The sequence below is a fragment of the Brachypodium distachyon genome, chromosome 4 (assembly GCF_000005505.3).
Source record: "Brachypodium distachyon strain Bd21 chromosome 4, Brachypodium_distachyon_v3.0, whole genome shotgun sequence".
Classification (NCBI taxonomy): domain Eukaryota; kingdom Viridiplantae; phylum Streptophyta; class Magnoliopsida; order Poales; family Poaceae; genus Brachypodium; species Brachypodium distachyon.
The window spans coordinates 6,758,070-6,783,437 of NC_016134.3; the positions used below are offsets into that span (position 1 = coordinate 6,758,070).

The following is a 25,368-nucleotide window of genomic DNA, read 5'->3' on the forward strand; positions in this document are numbered from 1 at the left end:
CCGCGCCCCTGGCTCCCGCCGTGTCGGCCTCTGCACCAACGGCCGCCGCGCTCATGGAGGTCGCTGCGCCGGTTCCTGCACCAGCGGCCGCCGCGCCCCTGGCCCTCGCCTCGCCGGCCCCTGCACCAACTGACCCGGCTCCCCGGTCTACGAGCCCACCATGGAATGGATGATGGTCGGACCGGCGGCGCCGATGATCGGAGAAGAAGACGATTTTGTGCTCGCCCTTGCACCGCCTCCACTGCCGCTCTACTGCCCTATCCATGGCCATGGGCCATGCCCTACGCGCGATGGCACGGCACCACGAATCCCGTCTCCAACTCCGCCGGCGACTCCACCGGGGCTCGACGTCAAGACAGATGGCGGCGACGACCTTGAAGATGGATGAGACGACGATGGGGGACTCCACGCTGTGCCCCCGGAGGCGCGAAGGCTCCTCCGCAAGTACGAGGCTGCCATGGCCACTCACCAATCGGGACGGGCGCCGGCAGGTGGAACCCGGCCGCCCTTGGTCTCTCCTCCGTTGAGGGGGGGCTCTTCTCCAACAAAGCATGCGCGGAGGGAGGCGGCGACGGTGACGGACGGGCAGCGGCAGCGGATGGGCGACGGCAGCGGCCGAGACGGGCGGCGGCGGCAGGACGGGGTTAACCCTAACCACCCGCCCCCCCACCCCTCATAACTGCCCCGCCTCCTCAGTCCTTAACAGGCCGGCTGAAAGGCCTAGGCCCATGACCTCCCGAAGCCCAAAAACTCGCCTGCGCCATCCCTCCACTGGTTTAGGCCATTTTGCAGAAAAGCCCGGAACTTCCGGCTATTTGCGATTTGGTCCATGTATCTATTTAATAGTAGTATTTTACATACTTATAGGTTCCTGCACTTATATTTATTTAGATTCCAGTGGTTTTTAGGATATATTGCTACTAAAGACATATTCCTATGTAAATGTCAATGTAAATATTATCGTGTTCAATGTGTTTGTATAATATGCATCCCCTATTACATGTGATATTTACACTTTGCAATTGAGATCTTTATTTCTTGCATTTTTTAGAGTTTTGCTTCAACAATTAAATCCCAAAAAGGCACCAAAAATGCCCAAAAAAAAATTTGACTTGATTCAAGAAAAATCTCCATTCGTGGTAAACAAAAATTATCACCATGTGACTACCTCAATTTAATATATACGAATCACAAGGTACTATGGTCTTTCAATAACAGTAAAACGATATATTGCGTTGAATGTTCCGTGTGAACATACACCTTATTGAAAGCAACGAATTATTTCGCGTAGTGTTGAGAGGTCTACATTGTGCAAATAATCACAATGACTACCTTCACCGTGCTCTTCCAATATTAAATAACACAAGGTGCTACAGTTTTTCAATAACAGTAAAACGATATATTGCGTTGAATGTTCCGTGGGAGCATACACCTTATTGAAACCAGCGAATTATTTCTCGTAGAGCTGAGAGATCTACACCAATAAATCGGTGATTATATTCAAAGTGTTATTTGAGGTCTACACTATATGAATTTAACATTGATTAAATTTCATGCATCTTATTGCAATTTACTTACAACAATGACCACGGTATTTTGGCTTTACCTATTAGTAATTGACAAAATCAATGGTTTTTCAATCCCATGTAGGACAAAATGACCGGAAAAGAGTTTGATGAACTCGCCCTCGACGGTCAAAACTATCCAACTTGGGCAATGAACGTAAAAGTGAGTCCTGCGTCACGCGGACTTTCAGCGCCCATACAACCTCCTATAGAGGGACAAGCGCCCATCACAGATCTACACAAATATAATGCCTTATACATTATAAGGAACCACATCCATGTTGATCTCAAATTAGAGTATCTCATGGAAGAAGATCCATACACACTATGGCTTGCCCTTAAAACTAGATATGAACAGCAGAAGGCCGTAATTTCGCCTGAAGCCACACATGAATGGGCTCAACTACGCCTACAAGATTTTAAATCTATAGGAGAGTTCAATCATGCCGTTCATAAAATTTGTTCAAAGTTGCAATTTTGCGATAAGGAACCTTCTGAAGCGGAAAAGATCGAAAAGACCTTATCTACTATGCTTCCGTCCGATAGATCCTACAACACCAATATCGTGCACGTCAATTTAATAGATATTCTGATCTTATCCATGTTTTACTTCAGGCCGAAAAGCATGATGAACTTCTAATGAGAAATCATCATCAGCGTCCGGTAGGTGCTGCACCTTTACCTGAAGTACACGCTAATTTTCAGAAGAACAACAAGTTCAATGGATCGAATAATCAACCAAACAACTTCAAAGGCAAGCAAAAGGGCAACAACAAGAAAAAAAAGCCACGTGAATAGGATAAGGGGAAAGGCAATTTCAAACCACAATACGACAAATCTAAAGTTTGTCAAAAATGTGGGTGCTACAAGCACATTACAAAGAAATGCCGTACTCCTCGACATTCGGTACATCTGTACCTACAATCCGTAGGACGCGACCTGCTCATCAAGGATCAAGATTTGAAACACACTTCAATTTCCAATCCGACAATTCCAAGGAAGCCGGTTGTTCGCATGATATCAAAAAGCAACCAAGCAACAACCCGACAATCCGATCGTCCGAGGATCTAATGAGCACGGAGAACATGATCATTGAATTAACTTCAAATGATGTGTTTGGAGACCTAGAATAGTTCACCTATCTCTGAAATAGATATTATCTATATTTACGTTCATAAGTATTGTTGTAAATAAATTATAATGATCGTTGTCATCTATATTGTAATATTACATTATTGTATCAGCACATTGATACCAACATATTTGACATATGTATTGTAAATTACGATTGTATTATCAATTTAATACATAAATAAATTTGTATGTATTCTATATATCTATTAAGAATGATATTAAAATTCTTTCTTTTCCATATATAGTTTCTACGGGAGTCAATCCAAAATGGACGAAGAACTTTGCCTTGTGGATAGCGCCACCACAAACACTATACTTAGGGAAACAAAATATTTTCAAACCCTTACTAAAACGCAAGGGAATATTTTGACAATCGTTGGACGCGATACGTTAATTGTCGGTTCTGGACGAGCTATCATCACACTTCCTATGGGTACACAAGTAATAATCGAGGATGCTTTATTATACCCTGATTCAACTCGTACTCTAATAAGTTATAGGGATATCCGTCAAAATGGGATTCATATAGAAACCCACGATGACAACCATGAGGAATTTCTCCTATTTACAAAAATTAACGGATATGGCAAACAAATTCTTGAAAAAATTCCTTCTTTATCGTCCGGATTGTACTATACATACATAAAACCTGTAGCCCATGTTGCGTATAAAACAATTTTTCAGAATGTCAATACATTCCAGACTTGGCATGATCGCTTTGGTCACCCCGGTATCGGGATGATACGAAAAATTATTAATAATTATGTTGGTCATAATCTTAATAAAGCGAAATTCCAGAAATCTCAGGATTTTGTATGCACAGCATGTGCACAAGGCAAGCTAATTTAAGACCTTCTTATCTTAAAATACATGCGGAACCACTACAGTTCCTTGAACGAATTCAAGGAGATATTTGTGGCCCTATTCAACCATTGTCTGGACCATTTTAGGTATTTCATGGTATTAATTGACGCATCTACAATATGGTCTAACGTGTGTCTACTTTCCACACGTAACCATGCATTCGCAAAGATAATAAGCCAGATAATTATATTAACAGCTCGTTATCCAGAGCATCGAATTAAAACAATTCGAATGGGCAATGCCGCTGAATTCTCCTCACGTGCCTTCAATGATTATTGCATGGCATTAGGAATCGAAGTTCAGCACTCAGTCCCATACGTCCACACACAAAATGGTGTGGCTGAATCTTTTATTAAGAGAATTAAGTTTATTGCAAGACCTTTATTACAGAATTGTAATCTACCAACAATTTGTTGGGGTCATGCGGTTATACATGCCGCTGATTTAATTCAATTGCGACCAACTGCATATCACACTACTTCTCCCCTTCAATTAGTACATGGAAATCCACCAAGTATTTCCCATCTGTGAAAATTTGGTTGCGCTACATACGTACCAATCTCACCACCATAACGTACATCAATTGGACCACATAGAAAATTAGGGATCTATGTGGGGTACAAATCACCGTCAATTATCAAGTACCTAGAACCTCTCACAGGGGATTTATTCACTGCCCGGTACGCTGATTGTATTTTTAGTGAGGACCATTTCCCGGCATTAGGGGGAGATTTAAAGTACCAAAAACAAGAATACCAGGAAATCAATTGGAATGTCCAAGGCATTTCCGCCTCTGATCCATGTACTCAAGAAACTGAACAGCAAGTTCAGAAAATTATAAATTTGCAACATATTGCAAACAATTTACCAGACGCATTTGTTGATTACAAAGGTGTAACAAAATCCTATAATCCTGCACAGAACGTACCAAAAAGAGTGGAGGTACCTATAAATAACACTCAACCTCCTGCACCTACCGTTCAAAGAAAGAGGGGGAGAAGTACGACAACTAAAAAGGATTTAGCTTCCAGCAAGCAACAAAAGGAACAAACGAAAAAGCCGCGGCAAAGAAAACAGAAGAATAAACCTTCTGGACCTCCTTCAACAACAACAACAAATGTGAGTCAACATTTGATTGACCGAGATCAATTGGGTAATATACACCCCATGGATAACCAACATCCACAACCCAGCTCAATAGTGCACTCAATTACTGATGCTGGGACATCGGAAAACCTAGACTTAACCGCAACGGGAAATCGCGAACAGTCACCAAAGGTAAAAAAAATCCCATAAATTATTTAGATACTGGAGAAACATATAATAGAAAGGCTACATTTGTCGACACATATTTCTCAACTAAGATTGCAGACAACCTTCTAAATGATCATGATCCAAGAACCATAGCTGAGTGTGAAAAACGCTCCTAATGGTCTAAATAGAAGGATGCAATTCAAGTAGAAATAGCCTCGCTCAATAAAAGAAAAAGTATTTACAGAAGTAATACCTACACCTCCAAATGTTTTCCCAGTGGGATTCAAATGGGTTTTTGTCCAGAAAAGGAACGAAAACAATAAGGTGGTGAGATACAAAGCGAGACTAGTAGCACAAGGGTTCACGCAGAGACCCAGCATTGATTTCAATGAAACATATTCTCCGGTTATGAGTAGAATTACTTTCCGATATTTAATCTCATTGTCTGTTCAAAATCGTCTATCTATGCAGTTGATGGACGTCGTGACTGCATATCTTTATGGGTCATTAGATTCGAATATTTACATGAAGGTTCCGATGGAATCCAAATTCCGAATGCTAACGCAAGACGCAACATGTACTGTGTAAAGTTGAATAAATCTTTATACGGTTTAAAACAGTCAAGTAGAATGTGGTACAACCGACTAAGTGAGTTTCTCATTAAAAGGGGTTAATCTAACAGTGATGACTACCCATGTGTATTCATCAAGAAATCCAAAACAGGATTTTGCATTATCTCTGTATATGTTGATGATTTAAACATCATTGGCAACAAATAGGATATTGATGAGGCTCGTAATCATCTAATGACGGAATTTGAAATGAAAGATTTGGCTAAAACCAAGTTCTACTTAGGTTTACAACTTGAGCACCTTCCTTCGGGAATATTGGTTCACCAAGCTGCATATATCCAGAAAATCTTGAAGAAATTTAACATGGATAAATCCTATCCATGCAAAACACCTATGGTAGTTCGATCTCTAGACGTAGAGAAAGATCCATTCAGAACAAAAGGTGATGGAGAGAAAACTATGGGATCTGAATTCCCATATCTTAGTGCCATTGGAGCATTAATGTACTTAGCAAATTTCACCCGGCCGGATATTGCATTTGCGGTAAATTTACTAGCTAGACACAGCGCAGCTCCAACAAAACGCCATTGGGTAGGAGTCAAGCAAGTATTTCGCTACCTACAAGGAACTAAAAATCTAGGTCTATATTTTCAAAAGGAAAACCAAGACTCTGAACTAATCGGATACACTGATGCTGGCTATTTATCTGATCCCCACAATGCCAGATCCCAGACCGGTTTCGTGTTCCTGCACGGTGGGACAGCCATATCGTGGAAGTCTTCTAAACAGACTCTAGTGGCACGAAGCATCTCATGAAAGTGTATGGCTACGAAGACTGATTAACCACATACAACAATCATATGGTATTGGTTCAATTGAATCACCAACGATTATCTATGAGGATAATTCAGCTTGTGTTACTCAGATGCAATCAGGTTATATAAAAAACAATATAACTAAACATATTGCACCTAAACTATTCTATCCTCATGAATTACAACAAAATGGGGAGATAAATATCTTGCAAACCAAATCATGTGATATTCTTGCAGATTTGTTTACTAAGTCCTTACCCAACTCCACATTTCATAAATGTGTATATGGGATCGGTATGCGACAACTTAAAAATTTGCAAGCATCAGGGGGAGTGTTCACCTGTGTTTAACCTGTTCACAACATCATATTGCACTCTTTTCCTATTATGATTTTTACTCACTAGTTTCTCATAAAAGGTTTTTAATGAGACAATATTAACATAAGATTATATGTCATATTTTCTATTTTCCCTACCGGGGTTTTTATAGATAATATACAAGAGATATTTATTGTCCACATAATGCAATATGAATTATCAAGAGGCAATATTCAAAATATGTTATACCATTTTCTCCTTAATTTTCCCATTGGGTTTTTAAAGGGAGTTATCATAACATATCAATATTATTGTGATTTCCTCAATATTTTTCCCACAGGGTTTTGGAGGAAATTACAAGATTACAAGATTTCATGATGATTCGAGATTATACAAATCAACGAAGCAAATTGATCAAGGGGGAGTGTTGAGAATAATTATTTATCATCAATTAGATTAATTATTAGTTAGTTAATGAATAATTAGGCAGTTGGTTATGTAACTGTTCGTGTCCCAAATTTTCCAAAAGTTTGGGACACCAATGCATGTATTGGTGTCTCTTCACTCTGTATAAATATCATCATCAATAAATGGAATAGAACAAGAATTTCATTCTAACAATCTCGACGAACGGAACGTGATACTACCTCTTCTGAGTTGTTCTAACTTTTTTTTCTTGACCAGTTCTCAAAACAAAAATGTCAGTTCAAAAAAAGACTTTGTTTTGTTTCCCTAAAAAAAGAAACTTTGTTTTGTTGATTCAAACTTTCTTTAAGTTTAGTTTTGCTTAAATTGCCAGAAGTAGCTGTAAAATTGTTCCGACAAATTACCGCATTTTAAACATGTGAAGCAACTATGCGATGGTTGTCTCATCGAAAAGTAGAAACATGGGTTGTTCCCTTGATGGTTGTCTCATCGGAAAATAGAAACATGGGTTGCTCCCTTGAGAAGCATTGTTCAGAGCAAGCGGCTATGGAACCGATGTAAGGTGACTTGATTTTTTTAGGGTAGATGCACGGTGACTTATGTGATCCAATTTCACCGGACAATACTGTTGGCAAATAGAAATTGTTATGTCTTGGTGTTGTTGACGACTTCAGTTTCAGTCGATACATGTGGATCCTGCTGCTCAAGAGTCAAGAGCCGACGGTACTACTCAAGGTTGACAATAAATCAACAATTTCATTGTGCAAAAATCTTGTGCATCGCAATAGGAGCAAGCGAACTCATTACACGTACTCTGAGAGTATGGGGAAGAAGAAAAGATCGATGTTGACTGTGTGCACTGTGCACCGATGATGAGCTTTCTGCCATTTACCAAGTCGTTGGTGTCGATTTGGCGATCTTAGTGTTAGGGAGTGAGAGAAGAGAGAGGCATGAGCACTTGAGCAGGAAGTTGGGGAAAATTTCTGGATGGTTCTCGTCGCCCTGTGCTTTCTCTATGCTACAACTACATATGAGTCATATCATATTATCCATTTTACATTTTCATTCATATAATACTCTCTAATTCTGTGACACACGCCAACAGTTAGGAAGGGTGAAATTCATGGACATGTGGAACAGGATTAGCAGTGAAGCTGCAAACTGAAGCACAACATGCTTAGAGGGTGATTGTAGCATTAAGCAAGTTAGTAAAAAATCTCGCCTCCAAAGCCTAGTTTTTCTGTCTTGTGCTGTAAGGCTACCGCTACAGCGGCAACGATTATACGTTCTATCTTAAGCCATAAGGGCCGCAACAGAGATTCGATTGTGTTGTTTCAACATAGTGTTTATGTAGCTATCATGGTGGTGAGTATTAGTTACCACCATGGTGTCGATGTACTTACCTGACAGGTAATCGTTGCCGCCATACAACTTACAAATTATGGTGGTTATCGATGCATTACTGTCTAGTAACAAAAGAGTTTGAAAAAACTTTGTTGAATCATATCTCAATGAGATCTTGTTTGGAGACTTCATCGATACAAGCCGATAATGAAAATAGGTCGTGAATTGGTCAAATAATTTGAGCAACAAAACATGTTAATTTTCCAAAATCCACTTTGTGCCTTTTTTTTTGTGTGTGCTCTTAGTTGTTCTGTCCTTTCTTCATGTGTGCTCTTAGAAAATCTGAAATTATTATATGCCTAGAATTCATAGTTGTCTAGCCAAACAATCAAATTAGCAACCGAGAGGGGGGCACGCTCCGTAGGATGTAATTATATTCCTTTAATTATCGGTGCCTCATATTTACATAGTTTTGTGGAGACCTTGGTACAATTCACTCTCATGGATTTAGCAAACTGATTATGCGTCCTGCGTTTTTGGATAACAACGCTTCAAGGAATGTTCTCTTTATCAGATCACAAAGATGCACATGTGGGGGTCGGATTTGCAGCTTCCATCAGAATTTGACAGATGGTTTAGTCACGTCAGTTACTTAATAGTTTGGAGGTATGCCAAGTATTTCGTTTAGTTACTGGTGAGATCTGCTCTGCACCCAACTAATACTGTCAATCTAATAACTTTTCCTCAATTTTGATTCCTCGTCTGCTTCACGAATGGAGTGATCTCATACTTAGTTCAAGCATGCCATGTACGAAGTACTCTACCGATTTATCCAAAATACCACCTTATGCTTAAAGGCAATTGTCCTTGCAGCCTGCAGAACTTCATTGCCAGAATGATAATTGCCCTCTCAGTTTACAGAACCATTCGCTGACTTCAACAGTATAATTCTCAAGCAAAAACCTTTAACCAGTTTATAATGCTCAAACAAACGAGTGCTGTTATGCAACTAGGGGAGCACAAGAAATCTGACAACATGTTCAGATTTGGACACAACCAGCAAAGCCGCAGGCAAGACAACAATTTAACTACAGATAACAGGTCCAAACAAGTTGGAACACAAATTCAGAACTATAGACAATAGCAAGAACGCGCAAAAACAGGCATTGAGAGAGTTTCCCATTGCATTACTGATGATAACAAGGCAATAACAGTAGTACATCACACCATAGAACCTCAGGTATCATCATCGCAAGCACGAACCTTAAACACCGAATCTACCAAACAAACAGACATAAGTAAACCCATATAAAACGTCAAATGTCACTCCAGGCCAGGAACCTAGGCCCTCTCCCCACGGATGCGGCGCGCGAGCTGGATGTCCTTGGGCATGATGGTGACGCGCTTTGCGTGGATGGCGCAGAGGTTGGTGTCCTCGAAGAGCCCGACGAGGTAGGCCTCGGCGGCCTCCTGCAGCGCGGAGACGGCGGAGGACTGGAAGCGGAGGTCGGTCTTGAAGTCCTGCGCGATCTCCCTGACGAGGCGCTGGAAGGGGAGCTTGCGGATGAGCAGCTCCGTGCTCTTCTGGTACTTGCGGATCTCACGGAGCGCGACGGTGCCCGGGCGGAAGCGGTGGGGCTTCTTCACGCCGCCGGTGGCCGGGGCCGACTTGCGCGCCGCCTTGGTCGCCAGCTGCTTCCGCGGGGCCTTGCCGCCGGTCGACTTCCTCGCCGTCTGCTTCGTGCGGGCCATCGGGACGGGGAGGAGAGGCGACTAGGGTTTTACTTGTTGCGGGATTTGGAAGGGGAAATCGCGTGCTCTTGGAATTGGAAGCGTTGGGGAATGGGGATGAGGGTGGAAGAAGGGGATGCGGCGGGTTAAGTAGGCAGCGGGTGGGCGGGAGATCAGGAATTTTCGGGAGTGGGAAGCGGGCGGGGTTTGGGACGGAGGGATTTGGACCGTTGGATTGCTGGGACGTGGACGGCTGGGATCAGGATCTTGGTCGAGCACGCGGATCGTGGGTGAGAGACTCGGGTGTCTGGTTGGTCGGAGCTGTGAATACGCGGATCGTCGGGCCCGCCCCGCGTCTGGTGTTTCCTGTTCTTTTCTTTTCCTGCGGCAAAAAAGTCCAGCGGCTCGGCTCGCTCTGTTTCTCCATGCCTTTTCAGTTTTTTCAAAAATATCGCACGGGCATTTTGAAGTTTAGCTTTGTAAAAAATATATTATGTGGCTATACAAATTGCCTGATTTGTATCGGAGTCGTTGGATTATTATTTGAAAATCATTTGAATTATTTTCTTTCCATCGGTTCGTTCTGAATCTTAAAACACACGACCATATTCAATAACTGATCAATCTCTCTGACTAAAAGAATCAGGTGACTTAAATAAAACAAAACCTTACATCACATTGATCAAATTTAAATCACGAAATGTGTGAGTCGTTATTTGAGAAGGGGGGTATTAACTAGCTTTGGACCTTTGGTAATTCATCTCTATTGTGCACAATTTGGAACTAAGGATTTTAACAGGAAATAAATTCTATAGGAAATTTTCGTACGATGCCATTTGGATTTAGTATTGTCATTGGAAATTCTTATAGGAAAGTCACCTTTCCTTTGTGTTTTATAAAATTCCAAACATTTGCTCAAACGTCATGTGTTTTACTTCCTTTGATAAGTCCAAGCCAACATACTTCCTCCGTCCAACAAAGGATGTCTCGACTTTGACTAAATTTGAATGCATCTATACACTAAGTCATGTATAGATACATTCAATTTTGACAAACTTGAGACATTTTTTGTTGGACAGAGAGAGTATGTCTTTATCTCTCTTGTTTTCTCTCGTTTGAAGGAATACTCTTGTTTTCTCTCGTTTGAAGGAATACATCTGGTAAAATTCTTGTGAAGCATCCGAACAACAATGTTATATAATTCAAGTGTTTCATATTGATGTAGGAATCCCCAAAACATGACATCCAATTCATGCAATTTTCATGTTCACGTTTTTTCATATCCTTCATCCCAGATAAGGCCCAACATGTGATTCTTGGGTATGAATGACGCCAATCCCTCCTTTTCTGTTGGGCATTCCTCTATGGAAACGGTTGGTTTTGCTAGCATTTTCTGTTGTGTGCACTAATGATGGCAATGATGCTCCAATAGATGAGGATCAGATGTCACACCCATGACATGACTATGGTACCTCTACGAGTAACTTTGCTCATTGTATGTATCCCCTATAGGAGGTGGAGGACTTTGATCTGGTGCTATCCGAGGTGATCTTGGCTAGGTTGATGCACTCTCGGGAGAAGTTTTAGGATGGTTAGTTCCAGAGGAAACCTTAGCGGGTTTAGGCAGAGCCGTGGGTGGTTTAGTATGTCGATTTGGACACCGCTCGTGTTCAGAGAGAAAACCTCACGATATGGTTTTCACTGTTTGATCTGGAAACGACATATACATGTCTCTCCTTGTTAAAAACATTGTTTTTTTGTCGATGACCCGGCTTCGATTAATTGGACCCAACCTCCTGAATAAAAATCCATGACGTGACCTCCACACAAGTCAGAACCGGTTACTGGTGATGGTGAAATAAATGTTGGTTTTCTTAACATAAGTTTGGGAGGTAATAACACCCGCAGTACAGGAACTTGAGGCGTGCAAGCAATTTCAGACAAGAACTTGAAAAATGAGGTCAAGTGGTCCAAAACTTGTATTGCGGGTTCATTTTTTGTCAGATGCGCTCCGGAGCCGCCACGTGTCTTGCCAGTGTGGCAAAGTCACGGGCCGAGGGCTCGGTGATTTTACAAAAAAAAAACTCATTTCCCTACGCTCTTGCGAAAGCCCTCCCGCACATTATTCTTCTTTTAATTTCTTTCTCGAATTTCTTGTGGCCTAACCCTAAATCACTGAATCCCCGACGCGGCGAGGTATAGGGCAGCGAGGGAGAGGGCGGCAGGCGGAGAGGGAGAGGATGGCGACATGGCTGACATTGGTGAGCCTGGGTCGAGCCGACGAGGTGCTGTCACGGCAGGTATACGAAGAGGTACGGGGCTGGAATGGAAAATAGAAAGAAAACAGTGACATTTTTGCAAAAATTTCATTCACCTTGCATTGCCTGGAGATGAGAAAAAAAATTGTATTTCAATCACAGAGGTTAAAATAAAGAAATGCAAACCGCCCGGCGTGGCTAATTTTGAAATAATCTGGGCACTAATCACCAGCATAGACAAGTTTTGTACTACTTAGCCCCAATTTTCAAGTTCTTGAAATTGCTCGCGTGTTTCAAGTTTTTGTACTACGGGTGTTATTACCCTAAGTTTGATTTCAGGGAAAAGAAATAAAAATTGGTACTGACTTAACATCCCACCAATCACCAATGCGTTTTATTCTTCTTCATTATCAAATCCCCACAGCAAGAACAACACAAATTTAACACGGAAGATAGGCCGGATGAATCACCCCAAATCTGCACCCGAGGCTCGAGACCGCCACACTTACGGTGCCATCGAGGCAAGCAAACCCCTAAATCACAAAGTCACTCCAGACCGTGGCGACGTCCGGCGCAACCGAGCCGCCGCCTCCTCCGGCACCGTTGACGGCCGCCGCCGCCAGCTCCCACGCCTCCAGCTTGGAAACCTTGACGGCGCCGGCGCCGTGGTTGAACACGTACGTCCGGCTGCGGCCCTTCGCCGCGTGCTCCGGGTACACGCGCGCCGTCATGCACGTCCGCCCCCCGTTCCCGAAGCTCTCCACCACCGTATGATCGATCTGCATCGGTTCGCACGAATCATCTCATCGATCTCCGATTGCTAGCTTAGCTTGCTATGTATATCTCGGATAAAAATGGCAAATTAGGGGACTCACAAGTGTTCTCAGCGATATGCTCCTGTCCTTCTCCACGTCCACGTCGAGGAACGCACCGTAACATGGTTTGTTCACCCCTGCTTTGGTAGACGACCTGTGATGTGATCGAGTATACGCGTTATGCAGGACCGGCAAATTTGGCAGTATATACATACTCAGTTGGTTCATAATTCTTCTTGTCTTAAATTTGTCAAATATGAATGTATCTATTCCTAAAAAGTGTCTAGGATACATGTAATATTTCGACAAGAATTATTAAAAGAATGGAGCATATCTGTTCTTGGAAAAATGAAGATAGTCGATGATAAAAGTAAAGTATATACCTTGTGAGGTCGGTGCACATGAGGACCTTGTACTTGCCCTGGTGCCTGAACACCCGGAAGAAGACGGCGGTGTGCTCTTGCAGGCCACCGGAGGCCAAGACGAGCAACCCGAACGGGCCGACTCCGCCGTGCACGAAGGCGCCCTTCTCCGCGCACAGCCTCTGCGGGTCATCCAGCGCCCATTCCAGGTCGTCCAGCGTCTCGGCTTCCTCCAGGCTCGGGATCTCGAACACCACCTCCACGTCCGCCTGCGAGCTCTGGATCCCAGCGCCGATCTCGACCTTCCCGCCGGCGCCCACTTCAGTTCCTTCGGGTCCGAACCCGGAGTCGCGCTTCCTCCGCAGCGTCTCGATCTCCTCCACGGGCCACTGCACCAGCCCCTTCCCGTCGCCGTCCAGCCACATCGCCCTCGGGAACGCCTGGATGCCGGCCCAGCCCTTGGCTTCCGCGGCGCCGTCGTTCTCGTCCACCCAAGCCCACAGCACGCGCCGCTTCTTCCGCGCGTCGAAGAAGGACTTGGACGCGTAGAGGTGCCCGTGGTCGAGCCGCCGCCACCGCCCCGGGTCGTCCCCGCGCTCTGGCTCCGCCGGCGCGAAGGTGTCCCCCGCGAGCTCGTCGTACCGCCCCACCATGTAGTGGTCCTCCTTGGCGAAGTCGGTCAGCTTCAGCACGTGCGTCACCCCCCCGGAAGAAGAACCCCCGGCGGCCATCAACGCGTCCAGCCCCTCCTGCTCCGCCGCCGCCGCCATGGAGATCGGGAACAGATCCGGGCACTCGAGCACGGGCACGGCGGGAGAACTCGCGTGCAAGGGAGGCCCAGGGTTCCGCTCCCAGCGGAGGAAATCGGCGCTCCGGTACACGAGCAGCGTGCCCTTCCCCTCGACCTCGGCGGCGACGGCCACGCGCCAGAGCCCGTCGCTGCCGCGCCAGGGCTCCGTGGGGTCGCGGAAGTTGTTGCCGGTGACGTCCGCGGGGATCCCGATCACGGGGTTGCAGCTCGGCTTGTGCCAGTCACGGAGGAGCGGGTCGGAGGGGTTGCTGGCGAAGGCCACGTTCTGGACCTGGACCCTGTCGGCGTCGATGCCGGTGTAGAGGATCGCGGGGCGGCCGCCCGGGAGCACCGTGGCGGAGCCCGACCAGCAGCCGTTGGCGTCGAAGGGGGAGGTCGGGTCCAGGGCGTTGTCCAGGGCCGCCCAGTTCACCAGGTCGCCGGAGACGGAGTGGCCCCAGGAGAGCTTGCCGGCGTCCCAGGTTGGGCCGTGGGGGTTGTACTGGTAGAACAAGTGGTACATGCCGTTGTGGTACATAGGCCCTGCCCCCACATAACACAAAAAATAACCATTGCATTATGATCTGCAGAACCGAGTGGCTCAAGAATGTGGCTAGAGATCGATCATACATGGACGGAAGATGAAGAGGGGATAAGGTACATACCATTGGGATCTGTTCGTTTCCATCAGTGGCGCGTTCGTCCGAGCCCAGAGATGCAGACGAGGATCACAAAAATTGCGTTAGAATATTGTGCGAATGATAAAAGGTTGAATCACAGGGAATACGCACCATTTTGCCAATTCTTTGCCGGCTGGAAGTGGTAGGCAGTACGGCCATGCTGCGGGTTCTTAGTTCCATCCATGGCCAAGATCGGAGAGGAGACAAAGCTATGTGTTGGTCTGAATTGTTGGTTTGCAAATTGCACAACACGCCGGGCCAAGTACAAATAGCCATCCAAGGATGCAGATTTAATCAAGTCAATAAGACTTCCCTCCACTTGCATGGAAATTATTCGTAGTTTTAAAATGCGGTTTTGAAAATCGCAAAAGCCAGAAGACATCAAAGTACTAGCCGTTCAAGTGTCACGTTCCTTCTCTGCGGTCTCCGTGTGTAATGCAAAACATTGTTAATTCCAGACTTATACCGGTGGTGACTAGGATGAGTGCTAGCCATACGAGACTTCACCGCGTCATTGAGGAGTTGTTTACTTCGGTGGAAAAGAACAGCTCACTACACATTCTGTTTCGACGAAACTTCGCAATCCTGAATAACGCGTATTTAGGGATTAATATGTTATCCGATCCAGCTTCCCCAACAGTTTTTTTTACAGCAACATTCTGGTTTTATGGATTCATGAGACAATACAAAAGATCGAATGAACACAAATAACAGATACTCAATAAAACTAAAAATTTCACTGCAGTCCTTTAAAGTAAACTTCTCTTGATCCACACATCGCTTCTTGATGCTTCTTCACGTATTTATTGACAAAATTGCAAAATAACATGCTTGCACAAGCTGAACGCACAATGGCCAGAGTCATACCCACAAGCCGTAAAACTATTTTTCCGTCAATAAATAAATAAATAAAACATGTCGTGAGAACCATACTGACGTGGCATAGGACGAAGCTTCCTACGCAGCTAAATTGTGAAAGCGTAAGCGCGGATTGTTCCATGCGGCTTGCCGTCTGATGCATCCACAATTTCGTAAATAGGAGTACGCGTTACTCGAGATTGCGATCGCCGATCAGAGTGCTCAAGGAGCGCCGGAGCGACGCACGCTCCAAATTGCGTGCGGAAAACAATTTGAGACGAGGAAGATAGTTCGGGTGTGACCATGGAAAAGCCCTCTATTTCTATTGACGCTGGCATAATCCAATACAATCACCACAAAGTTCAGTCGATCAGGTGCAGTGCATCATCACAGCAGCATGATTTTGAAACAAACAATTAGATTCCCATTAGAGTACAGGTATACAAAATAGCCACAAGTATGTGAAATAAACGGCTTTGCCAGAATGAAAAATTTGATGTGACACGGAGATCAATAGCTGCGACCCCAGAATGACCACTTCTGCGCTGGCTTTCCGGAAGCAAAGCACACGGTCCCTGAATTTCGATGCAGAAGCTTAGTACCGCGTGCATATAAGCATCAGTTATAGGAACTGTAAAAAGAGAAAACACATAGCATACCGGCAGGAAGATCTGGCTGATCAAATGGAGTACACAACGTTTTCGCAGCTCCGAGTTCACCTTTCGTCCGAGCTTTCACGTCCTTCTCAACTTCCTGCACACAACAGAGGAGATATTATGATTAACATGCTTAGTTGTAAAGGCCTAGACAGCAGGATCAACATAGATGGTTCATTAAGCCAATTACAACAATGTTGAAGATTTCCGCAAGTAAATGCTAGTCCATTCAAATAAGTCACTCTAAGATTCAAATTTATTCCCAAATAGATCTATGATCTCAAACAATTTCTACTATTTTCTCATTTCTATACCCTGGCCACCCGTTCATTAGCCATGGTTACTCTCAAGGCCATTCAAAATATAACACGTGACATCCTATAAAACCGGTTTCGCAGTATTATGGAACAATGTACAGAAACTGTATGCGTTAGATAGAAACGTGTGCATAGTCATTAGCCCCATTATCAGTTAATAGTGACCCTGGAAAGAGTGAAGGTGGGAGGGAATATGAGAAGACTTCAAATACCTCTTCATCACACCATGGAGCCAAGATCAACTTTTTGTCATTCAGAGCTCCAATAAATTCATCCCAAGTGCTGATGGTTTTAATGCAGGCATCTCTTTTTTGCTTGGCTGTTTCCAACAAGTTTGCTTGAATCCCTTCCAGCAATGCTCCAACCTGCTCAACCACGTCGGTCGAAGGAATATCCACCTTTGCACCATTGTCTCGCCGGACAATTCGCACCTGAAATGATAAAAGATCATATTTACCAGCGAAATGGAAAATTCTGGAACGATAACAGATTAAATCTGAACAAGGCCATCATTTAGAAAATGGAGGCAAGACTACTCTCCCCCTGTTCCAAACTATAAGATGTTCTAGCTTTGTCCTAAGTCAAATTTCTTAAAGTTTGACCAAGGTTATAGAAAAATCTACCAATATCTACGACTCTAAATTAGTTTTATTAAATCTGTCGCGGTCTATCTTCATACTCCCTCCGATCCATATTAATTGTCTCAAATTTGCCAAAATATGGATGTATCTATGCCTAAAAAGCGTCTAGATACATGTAATATTTCGACAATTAATATGGATCGGAGGGAGTAGTATAATTACTTGATATCATTAGCACAGTTTACTATAACTTTAGTCAAATTGAAAAAGATTGACTCAGGAGAAAGATAGAACATTATATAATTTGAAACAGAAGGAGTAGATAAGTCTTTGCAAATAATTCCTGGAATACCTATGAGTAACTCTAACCCACTAAACCCATTTTTAAAGGTAGAAATACGTTCTTTCAGCTTTGAGGTCAACAACAAACAGGATTTAGGACTTGGTTTTTTCATGAATAATTGAACAGAAGCTTATTTGTAGAAGACTTTGAACAATATTCATTAACATAAAATCCACTTGCATTTAACTGTGAAAACAGCATCCTTCTTTCTTCAACTAGCCATTCAGTAATTATTCACTAAAAGTCAAGTGCAAAAAACAATAGCACAAACACACAATCCTCTAGTAGGAGTAATAAATTAGTACATAAGAAAACTGAATATTTCAACACATACTTTTTTTTTTCTCATTTTCACATTAAAATATAAATATTCTAACACTTTTAACACTCTGTTTATTGACTAGACATAGCCAAAACCGCTAAAACAAGTAACAAGTGAGAAGTACTACAAGTACAAGGCTATGTTTGGACGCGAGTGGAGATATTCCTCACGTCCATACTACTCCCTCCGTCCCATATTAAGTGACTCAAATTTGTCCAAATATGGATGTATCTATGGCTAAAAAGCGTCTAGATACATGTAATAGAAAGTCACTTAATATGGGACAGAGGGAGTATATCTTAGGCTTGAGAGAAACAAAACAACAACTACTAACTTGGAACCAATAGGAATAAGGACAAAAGGTAACATGTTATGAATCAACCAGTCCCCTATTGCATGTATCATGTGCTGGATATGGAAGGCAATAGGGCCAGCTGTGGTGAATATTTCTAGCAAACAAAAAGAAATAAGAACAAATTATGTAGCACACTGGTCTGTGGGATCAAGAATCAATAGCCAAAACGTTTGGTCACTGGCAGACAAGTAAACTAGTAAACTGAATGCTGACAGCTCAGTACCTGTTTGTTTGCCAGATCTTTTGGACCTATCTCGATTCTCAAAGGAACACCTTTCATTTCCCACTGAGAATATTTCCAACCTGGAGAGTAGTTTTCGCGAGCATCCAAGTCTGCACGAATCCCAGCTTGGTTCAAGGTGTAAACAGTCGACTCACATGCGCCTTTAATAGCCGTTGTGTCAGCATCTTTAAATGGCACAGGAATAACAATGACCTGGATAGGTGCCACTCTTGGTGGTAGCACTAAGCCCTTGTCATCACCATGGGTCATTACCATCACCCCGATCTGCAAGAAGAGCATATTATAGATGCGAATTGCAGTGACAGAATACCCCAAGAACAGAATAATGTACAATGCAATACATTATTTCAAAGAAAAACTCACGATAATATTGCTAAAAATTAACACATACAGCAATTTTGCCAACCCTTAGGAAGCTCTGGGGTGCTTGGGGTAAGGCACACAAAAGACTCAACAAATGATGGATAAAATAAAATGTAGCACCACATTTCATTATGAAAAAATGGAGTAGGAATTATTATGAGTTAGGCAACATAAAAAAAATTAGGTAAATAAAAATTGTACTATATTTTGGGGGCATGAAAACAAATCCAATATTTATAACCGCATTTCCCACATTACAAGTTCCTGTTTATTGAATGTGAATGTTTGGCAAAGTTAACATCATACTTTAAAAAAGGTAGCTAGCTGTATTAAGAAAGAAAAGGATGAGCATGATGCAACATACCTGTTTTGCCAACAGCGATTCTTATAAGATCAAATTATAAGCTTATTATTATATTTACAGCATCCAAAAAATGTCTAAGCAGCAAGTAGAGCGATACAAGTTAAAATGTAAAACCCATCTTGCCATTTCCAAGATTTTAGGACTAAAGAAGAACAAAGAAGAGAACCCAAACAAAATCCTTTTGAAGTAAAAGGAATATAAGAATTACCGAGCGGGTAGTGTATGCCCATGAATTCTGCCACACCATGGACCTTTCACCCTTTTCATTCTCGAAAGTGATGTCAAACATCTTTGCAAAGTTTTGACCAAGACAATGTGAAGTTGCACCTTGTATACCACGGCCAGTGTTTGGTATGAATGCCTGAAGAAATGATAAACTTTAAGTTAGCAGTGAAGAAAAATAGAGAAATCATTTGTCTTTTAACAGGACAGCCTAAAGAAAGCTGCATGCAGCAAACAATTTCATATCAATACCTCCACACTGGTGGTATAAAGTCCACCAGCAAACTTTTCCATCTCACTTTTCCTCCCTTTGTACACTGGAACTGCTAAAAATTCTTCATATATCCTCCGGTAGAGTTCCAATATTTGGAGGACCTGGTAACATTCCCATAAATGATTGGTCAACCTTTGATAATTAACGTGCAGAGTACATAAAAAAATCATTTCATCAAACACAAGCTTAGAACTAATATAATATTACATTTATTCAAGTGTCCCTCTGATACATGAGGAATGATTCAGATAGTTTTGGGGCGCAGAACAACTACTTGAATACATGAACTTTAATATTTCAAAATCATGCTAAGGAGGCGTGTATGTGGCGAGGTGCAATTTGTAAATTATCAAAGATCCGTATTTTATCCACAGCAGAAGTTGCATACGTAGTATCTTGTACTCCCTCCTTCCAACAAAGGATGTCTAACTTTGACTAAATTTCAATACATCTGTACAGTAAGTTATGTCTAGATACATCTAAATTTTGACAAACTTGAGACATCCTTTGTTGGACGGAGGGAGTAACTTCGTAAACTGCTGCTTCAGACTAGCCATCATATCATCTATATTCCCAATTGGATAGAAACCAACCCAGCATTAGTTGACTACTAGTTTAGAACAAAACCAGATTAAAATGGTGCAGAAATAAGTGCTTAGTCCCTCTGATTTCCTGAATACATGCCATTCTGGCATTCTTTGTTCTAATTCTACCATTTTGAGATGGAATCGGACAAATTTTGCCTTTCTATAACCCCCCATTTGGTCATTTCCAATTTAGTAACACTCCTTCCAATAGTGGCTTAAGGGAGATGGGTATTAAAGTTTATTCTGCATGTGCACTGGTTGGAGTGCAAATACACAAAAAGCAATGCATTCAAGAATAGAGAAAGTAATGTACCTCCTCATCTGCCTCCTCTTTAGTCGCAAAAACTGTATGCCCTTCCTGCCAAAGGAACTCACGGCTCCTGAGGAAATCCATTGCAAATCATGTCAAACAAATCAAAGGAGTTGCAGAATGTTTAGTGCAGACAGCTGATGAAAATTTATGTGGGGAAAAAGGCCAAGTAGATAAAGCCATCATGGTGCAGCTTTGCAGAATCAGAAGTTGCATGAAATTTCATTTTAGAAGTATTAACATCGTGGTATTGAGTTAGTGAGCATCAGATTGCTGCAATGTAACAGAGGAACAATACGAATGGTGGGAGTTACCAATACCACACACAAATACCATGCCAAAATGGTAAAGTGGCCACAACCAAAATTTCACTGCAAATTCTGAAGTTGCGGAACCTCATTTCCCAATCTTCTGTTGGTCATTTTGTTTCAAATGGCCTACCAAAAGATCGCAATGTTTGCCATTAATGTTTTGGCTAGAGACATTTCATGATTTTAATGTGAAGAATCAATGGGATGTAATTGACCCTTGGAATACTTTAAATAAATGGGTGGTGCCTAGGAGGAACTACCAAACTAGCCATCATTTCAATTAAGATAGTGTTGACAATTGAACCCTGTCTTGGTAGCCCACCATTCATGCTACTAACCAATAAGCCCTTGTGTAAGTTCTCACTGTTGGAATACTTTGGAAGCTTAATACCTCAAAAGGAATCTTTCGATTGTACTTATTCACCTTATAAATTAGTATTCGGCCTCTGTGATAATACATTACCAAGTAGGCAATTTAGGAACGACCGCACTGGTAGGTACTCCCTCTGATCCTAAATTCTTGACTCAAATTTGTCCAAATATGGATGTATCTATTCTTAAAAGAAATAAGTCCATTTTACCCCCCTCAACTACTCGAGAAGTCCAAAAAACACCCTAAACTATGAAACCGGGTATTTAACCCCCCCGAACTATCAAAACCAGGCACCCAACCCCCCTGTGCCTGTTTCCTGCTGGTCTGGGCGGTTTTGACCATGTTGACCGCCATGCTGGCATGCCAGGCTGGCAAGTGGCTGTCCCGAGCCCATCTGCCCAGACTTCTCTCTCCCGTCTGTCTTTTCTCTCACTCTTCTGTTCTTTAGCTCCCGCGACCAGAGTTAGCCGTTATTCGATTCGGTTTTCCTTCTCTTTTCCTCCGCTGGTATCCCTCTGATTTTTAGCCTTAATCATCTTCTCAAATCTGTTTGCAATTCTAGTTGCAGTCTAGGTCATCTTCCATTGCTCTGTAAGAACAGAAGAAAATGCAGCAAGCTAAGCATCGAGCAGAGGAGCAGAAGGAGAGGGAAAAAGAAGAAAAAAGCAGATGAACTCACCGAGCAGCAGCCGCCGGCGTCGGGGAGGAAGAAGAGGGGCGGGCGCAGGTTCCAGCAGTCGATTAGCAGCAGCCCCAACGCCCAATGTCCGCCTCCGCAAGGCCTGCGTCGTCCAGCCCCTGCCGACGCCAGAGCTAGGGTTCCCGATTTGGAATCTGAGAAGAGAGATAGAGGTCTAGGCGCGGGGTTAGGAGGGCTCGGGACAGACACTTGTTGCCAGCGTGGTGGTCAACATGGTCAAAACCGCCCAGACCAGCAGGAAACAGGCACAGGGGGGTCGGGTGCCCGGTTTTGATAGTTCGGGGGGGTTAAATACCCGGTTTCATAGTTTAGGGTGTTTTTTGGACTTATCGATTAGTTGAGGGGGGTAAAATGGACTTATTTCTTCTTAAAAAGCATCTAGATACATGTAATATTTAGACAACAATTTAGGATTGGAGGGAGTACTAACTAGTAATATAACGATGACAGAGTCCTGGAGGCACTAAAAGAAACAAGACAGAATGGGAGAAGTGTCTACAAAAATGAGATACACCAAGAAACAACGAGCTACCTTATGAAAGGAGTTGGATTGCTAAACTCCCATCTAACAACATTGCACCACTGGTTACACTTCAAAGGCAAGTCCCTGTGGCTTCGTATCCATTTAGAGAAGTATGGATACATGACAGTTTCACTTGTGGGACGGATTGCAATAGGAGCTTCCAGATCAGATTTTCCTGATTTAGTAACCCACGCTACCTGAAAGAAAAATGCAAAGGTTTGATACTTTCTAACATAAGTTGGCAGAGGACAGTATAAGAAATGGATAAAGTATCAACAAAAAATTTAGGTGAAATATGGCACAGATTATTAGGACCATAGTACAAAAGAACATTACAAAGAGTTAGCGCCATTGTTGGACAGGTTGATGTGCAGAACAAATCAATATCCTAACTGCCAAAGTACTTAAGTGACCTGGAGAAAATAAGAGAAGAAGGCAAACCTCAGGTGCAAAGCCCTCAATATGGTCCTTCTCCTTCTGGAGAACATTCTCCGTAACAAACAAAGGGAAATAATATGGTTTTAGCTTCAGCTTTTTAATTTCCGCATCAAAGAATTCCTGCACCAAATCTCATAGTGGTTATAAATAAAACCTGGCAACATAAATATATAGAAAGGGACAGCAAGGGCCTTAATATTTAAAACAATAGATATCAGCATGATTCAGAGAAACAAGGTATTGATAAGGGAAAATATACACCGGAAAACAGATAAAATAACAGCTTTCAAACATGAAAGCGGCTGAAGGAAAAATTGAATTTACATTTATAACAGTAAAAAAGGTGCTATAATATCATTAATTAATTGGATATGAAATGTCCATTGGACACAGAGAAGTTCAGAATTAGATGCCAAAAGAAGGAAGCAGGGCATATGCATGAAACAGAAGTTTCCGATGACACCCAAAACCAGTCTCTAGATAAAAACATGGCATTTCTAATCATCACATACACTGCCATTAGACGGATACATCACTTAAAGTTTATAACGAAGTACAGAAAATACAAGTAATAAATAGTACTCCCTTCGTTCCATAATTCTTGTCGAGATATTACATGTATCTAGACGCATTTTAGGAATAGATACATCCAATTTTGCGCAAATTTGAGACAAGAATTATGGAACGGGGGGAGTAGTCCAGATAGTGTTGAGAAAACTTACTTTCAGCAACTCCCATATTTCCATGGCCCAGGGCCTCAAGATATAACAACCAGAGATGTCATAGTACTCAATCATTTCACTGTTAACAACAACCTGGGCGCACAAACAAAAGAAGCTTAAATAAGCTTCTAGCAGAAACGGAATATTAAGGTTCAAGGCAATCTGGTTTGTGTATCAACTAATAATCATCCAACTAGCACACGGTTTTGACTCCAGAGGCAAAAACTGATTAGCTAAGATAACACATTATCGAATTCTTGGCTAGTTTCCCTTTCACACAACATACGAAAAGAACAACTGGCCTAGAACAGTTTGAAAAGAGCAACATCATCAATAATTGTGAGGAGTAATGCAGCAGTATCTGTTATACCAACGTTTAAGCTAACAGTATGAAATCTTGCCATGATACTTTGAGCGTCTTAAATACATCATCACTTCCACATTACACGGACCATGAGCCCAAATCGACTTGGTAAACCACAGATGACCGGCAAAGACGAAGTAAAACGGGCGAGAAAACGAACCTCGGAGTACCACTCCCCGAAGTTCTCGTCCTTCTTGAACGCCATCCCCAGCTTCGTCTCCTTCTTCACCTCCTTCTTCTTCTTCCCTGAAACCCACGCGCCAAGAAACCACCCCAGAGAACGCAAAAGAACGCACGATCAAAACCCAAATCCAGCCCAACCAAACAGCGCAAGACAACAAACACGAGCAGGGAAACGCACCTCCACCTCCACCACCACCTCCGCCCTTGTTGGTCGACATGGCTGGATCCGAACCCGCCGCCGCTGCAGCACGAGGAAAAACCAGGGAAACACAAATCTCGGCCAGATAAGGTCGGAGAAAAAGAAAAGAAAAAACGGGAACAGCGAAGGGGAGGGGATCTGGGGGGTTCGCTTGCCTTCTCTTCTTCCGCGACGGGATCCGGGGGGGCGCAGGGGAAGGGGAGAGAGGAAAATGCTTTGTGCGTTACGAGTTACGACTGCGGGCGAGTCCTAGGGTTTAAAGTGGAGGCAGCGGCGGCTGGGAAAGGGGATTGGGTCGAGTGGGGCGCAAGTTGCCAAGGGGACAAGGCGGCCGGCCGGATGCTTTGCTGGGTGAGGTGAGGTTGACGAGAGGGAGGCTATGGGGGCGAGCTGTCAGTGGGAGGGTGTAAGCGATGCCTCGTTAGCCGGAACACGGTCACGCCGTCACGGTGTCATTCCGCGTCATCTCTAGACCGGAAAACTTGGGCGCCACGTTGTCACCGCCAGTGATTTAGAGCAAGCAGAATTATAAAAAGACCAAATTTGAGTCACTTAATATGAGACGGAGGGATTAGTAACAACTCGGGTCAAGAGTTTCGGCGACATTCTTTTTTGTTTGAAATAGTGATCATCAGTGTACATCCTAAACGGGCGGCTAAATTATTTAGCCGAATAGACAGGAGTTGGATTAAGTAATTCGTCATAAACTTGGGATGGTCTTCTTGACGATTCTTGTGACTTGTTTCCGCCCAAAAGACAGAACCACCATGCGTGTTCATGTTGTGCACCTCATCAAGCATCATGAGAACTGTAATCTCCTCGTCTTTCTCCC

General features: G+C 43.1%; 3 protein-coding genes and 2 long non-coding RNA genes across 5 annotated transcripts; 1 reads left to right on the plus strand and 4 right to left on the minus strand.

The window, feature by feature from the left end:
• Nucleotides 1–9,439: 9,439 nt before the first annotated feature.
• On the minus strand, nucleotides 9,440–10,154 carry LOC100840958 (histone H3.2). Its single transcript, XM_010238977.3, has one exon. It carries the CDS (start codon nucleotides 10,041–10,043, stop codon nucleotides 9,633–9,635), a length of 411 nt encoding a protein of 136 aa, XP_010237279.1. The 5' UTR covers nucleotides 10,044–10,154; the 3' UTR covers nucleotides 9,440–9,632.
• Nucleotides 10,155–12,641: 2,487 nt separating this feature from the next.
• On the minus strand, nucleotides 12,642–15,166 carry LOC100843896 (beta-fructofuranosidase, insoluble isoenzyme 7). Its single transcript, XM_003575498.4, has 5 exons — nucleotides 15,039–15,166; nucleotides 14,913–14,921; nucleotides 13,479–14,790; nucleotides 13,156–13,249; nucleotides 12,642–13,059 (listed from the first exon to the last, which is right to left on the minus strand). The coding sequence occupies exons 1-5, from the start codon at nucleotides 15,109–15,111 to the stop codon at nucleotides 12,814–12,816; spliced, it is 1,734 nt and encodes a 577-aa protein (XP_003575546.4). The 5' UTR covers nucleotides 15,112–15,166; the 3' UTR covers nucleotides 12,642–12,813.
• LOC112272494 lies at nucleotides 14,603–15,635 on the plus strand. The gene is made up of 2 exons (XR_002966352.1): nucleotides 14,603–14,729; nucleotides 14,838–15,635. It is a non-coding gene; the product is annotated as an uncharacterized LOC112272494 (long non-coding RNA).
• A 448-nt stretch (nucleotides 15,636–16,083) lies between these two features.
• On the minus strand, nucleotides 16,084–24,849 carry LOC100845525 (proline--tRNA ligase, cytoplasmic). Its single transcript, XM_003576460.4, has 13 exons — nucleotides 24,692–24,849; nucleotides 24,516–24,578; nucleotides 24,315–24,400; nucleotides 23,791–23,883; nucleotides 23,072–23,188; nucleotides 22,640–22,827; nucleotides 20,727–20,793; nucleotides 19,805–19,927; nucleotides 19,539–19,691; nucleotides 18,583–18,867; nucleotides 16,971–17,189; nucleotides 16,445–16,538; nucleotides 16,084–16,360 (listed from the first exon to the last, which is right to left on the minus strand). The coding sequence occupies exons 2-13, from the start codon at nucleotides 24,553–24,555 to the stop codon at nucleotides 16,296–16,298; spliced, it is 1,530 nt and encodes a 509-aa protein (XP_003576508.1). The 5' UTR covers nucleotides 24,556–24,578; nucleotides 24,692–24,849; the 3' UTR covers nucleotides 16,084–16,295.
• Nucleotides 21,419–22,633, minus strand: LOC112272493. The gene is made up of 2 exons (XR_002966351.1): nucleotides 22,087–22,633; nucleotides 21,419–21,996 (listed from the first exon to the last, which is right to left on the minus strand). It is a non-coding gene; the product is annotated as an uncharacterized LOC112272493 (long non-coding RNA).
• Nucleotides 24,850–25,368: the final 519 nt, after the last annotated feature.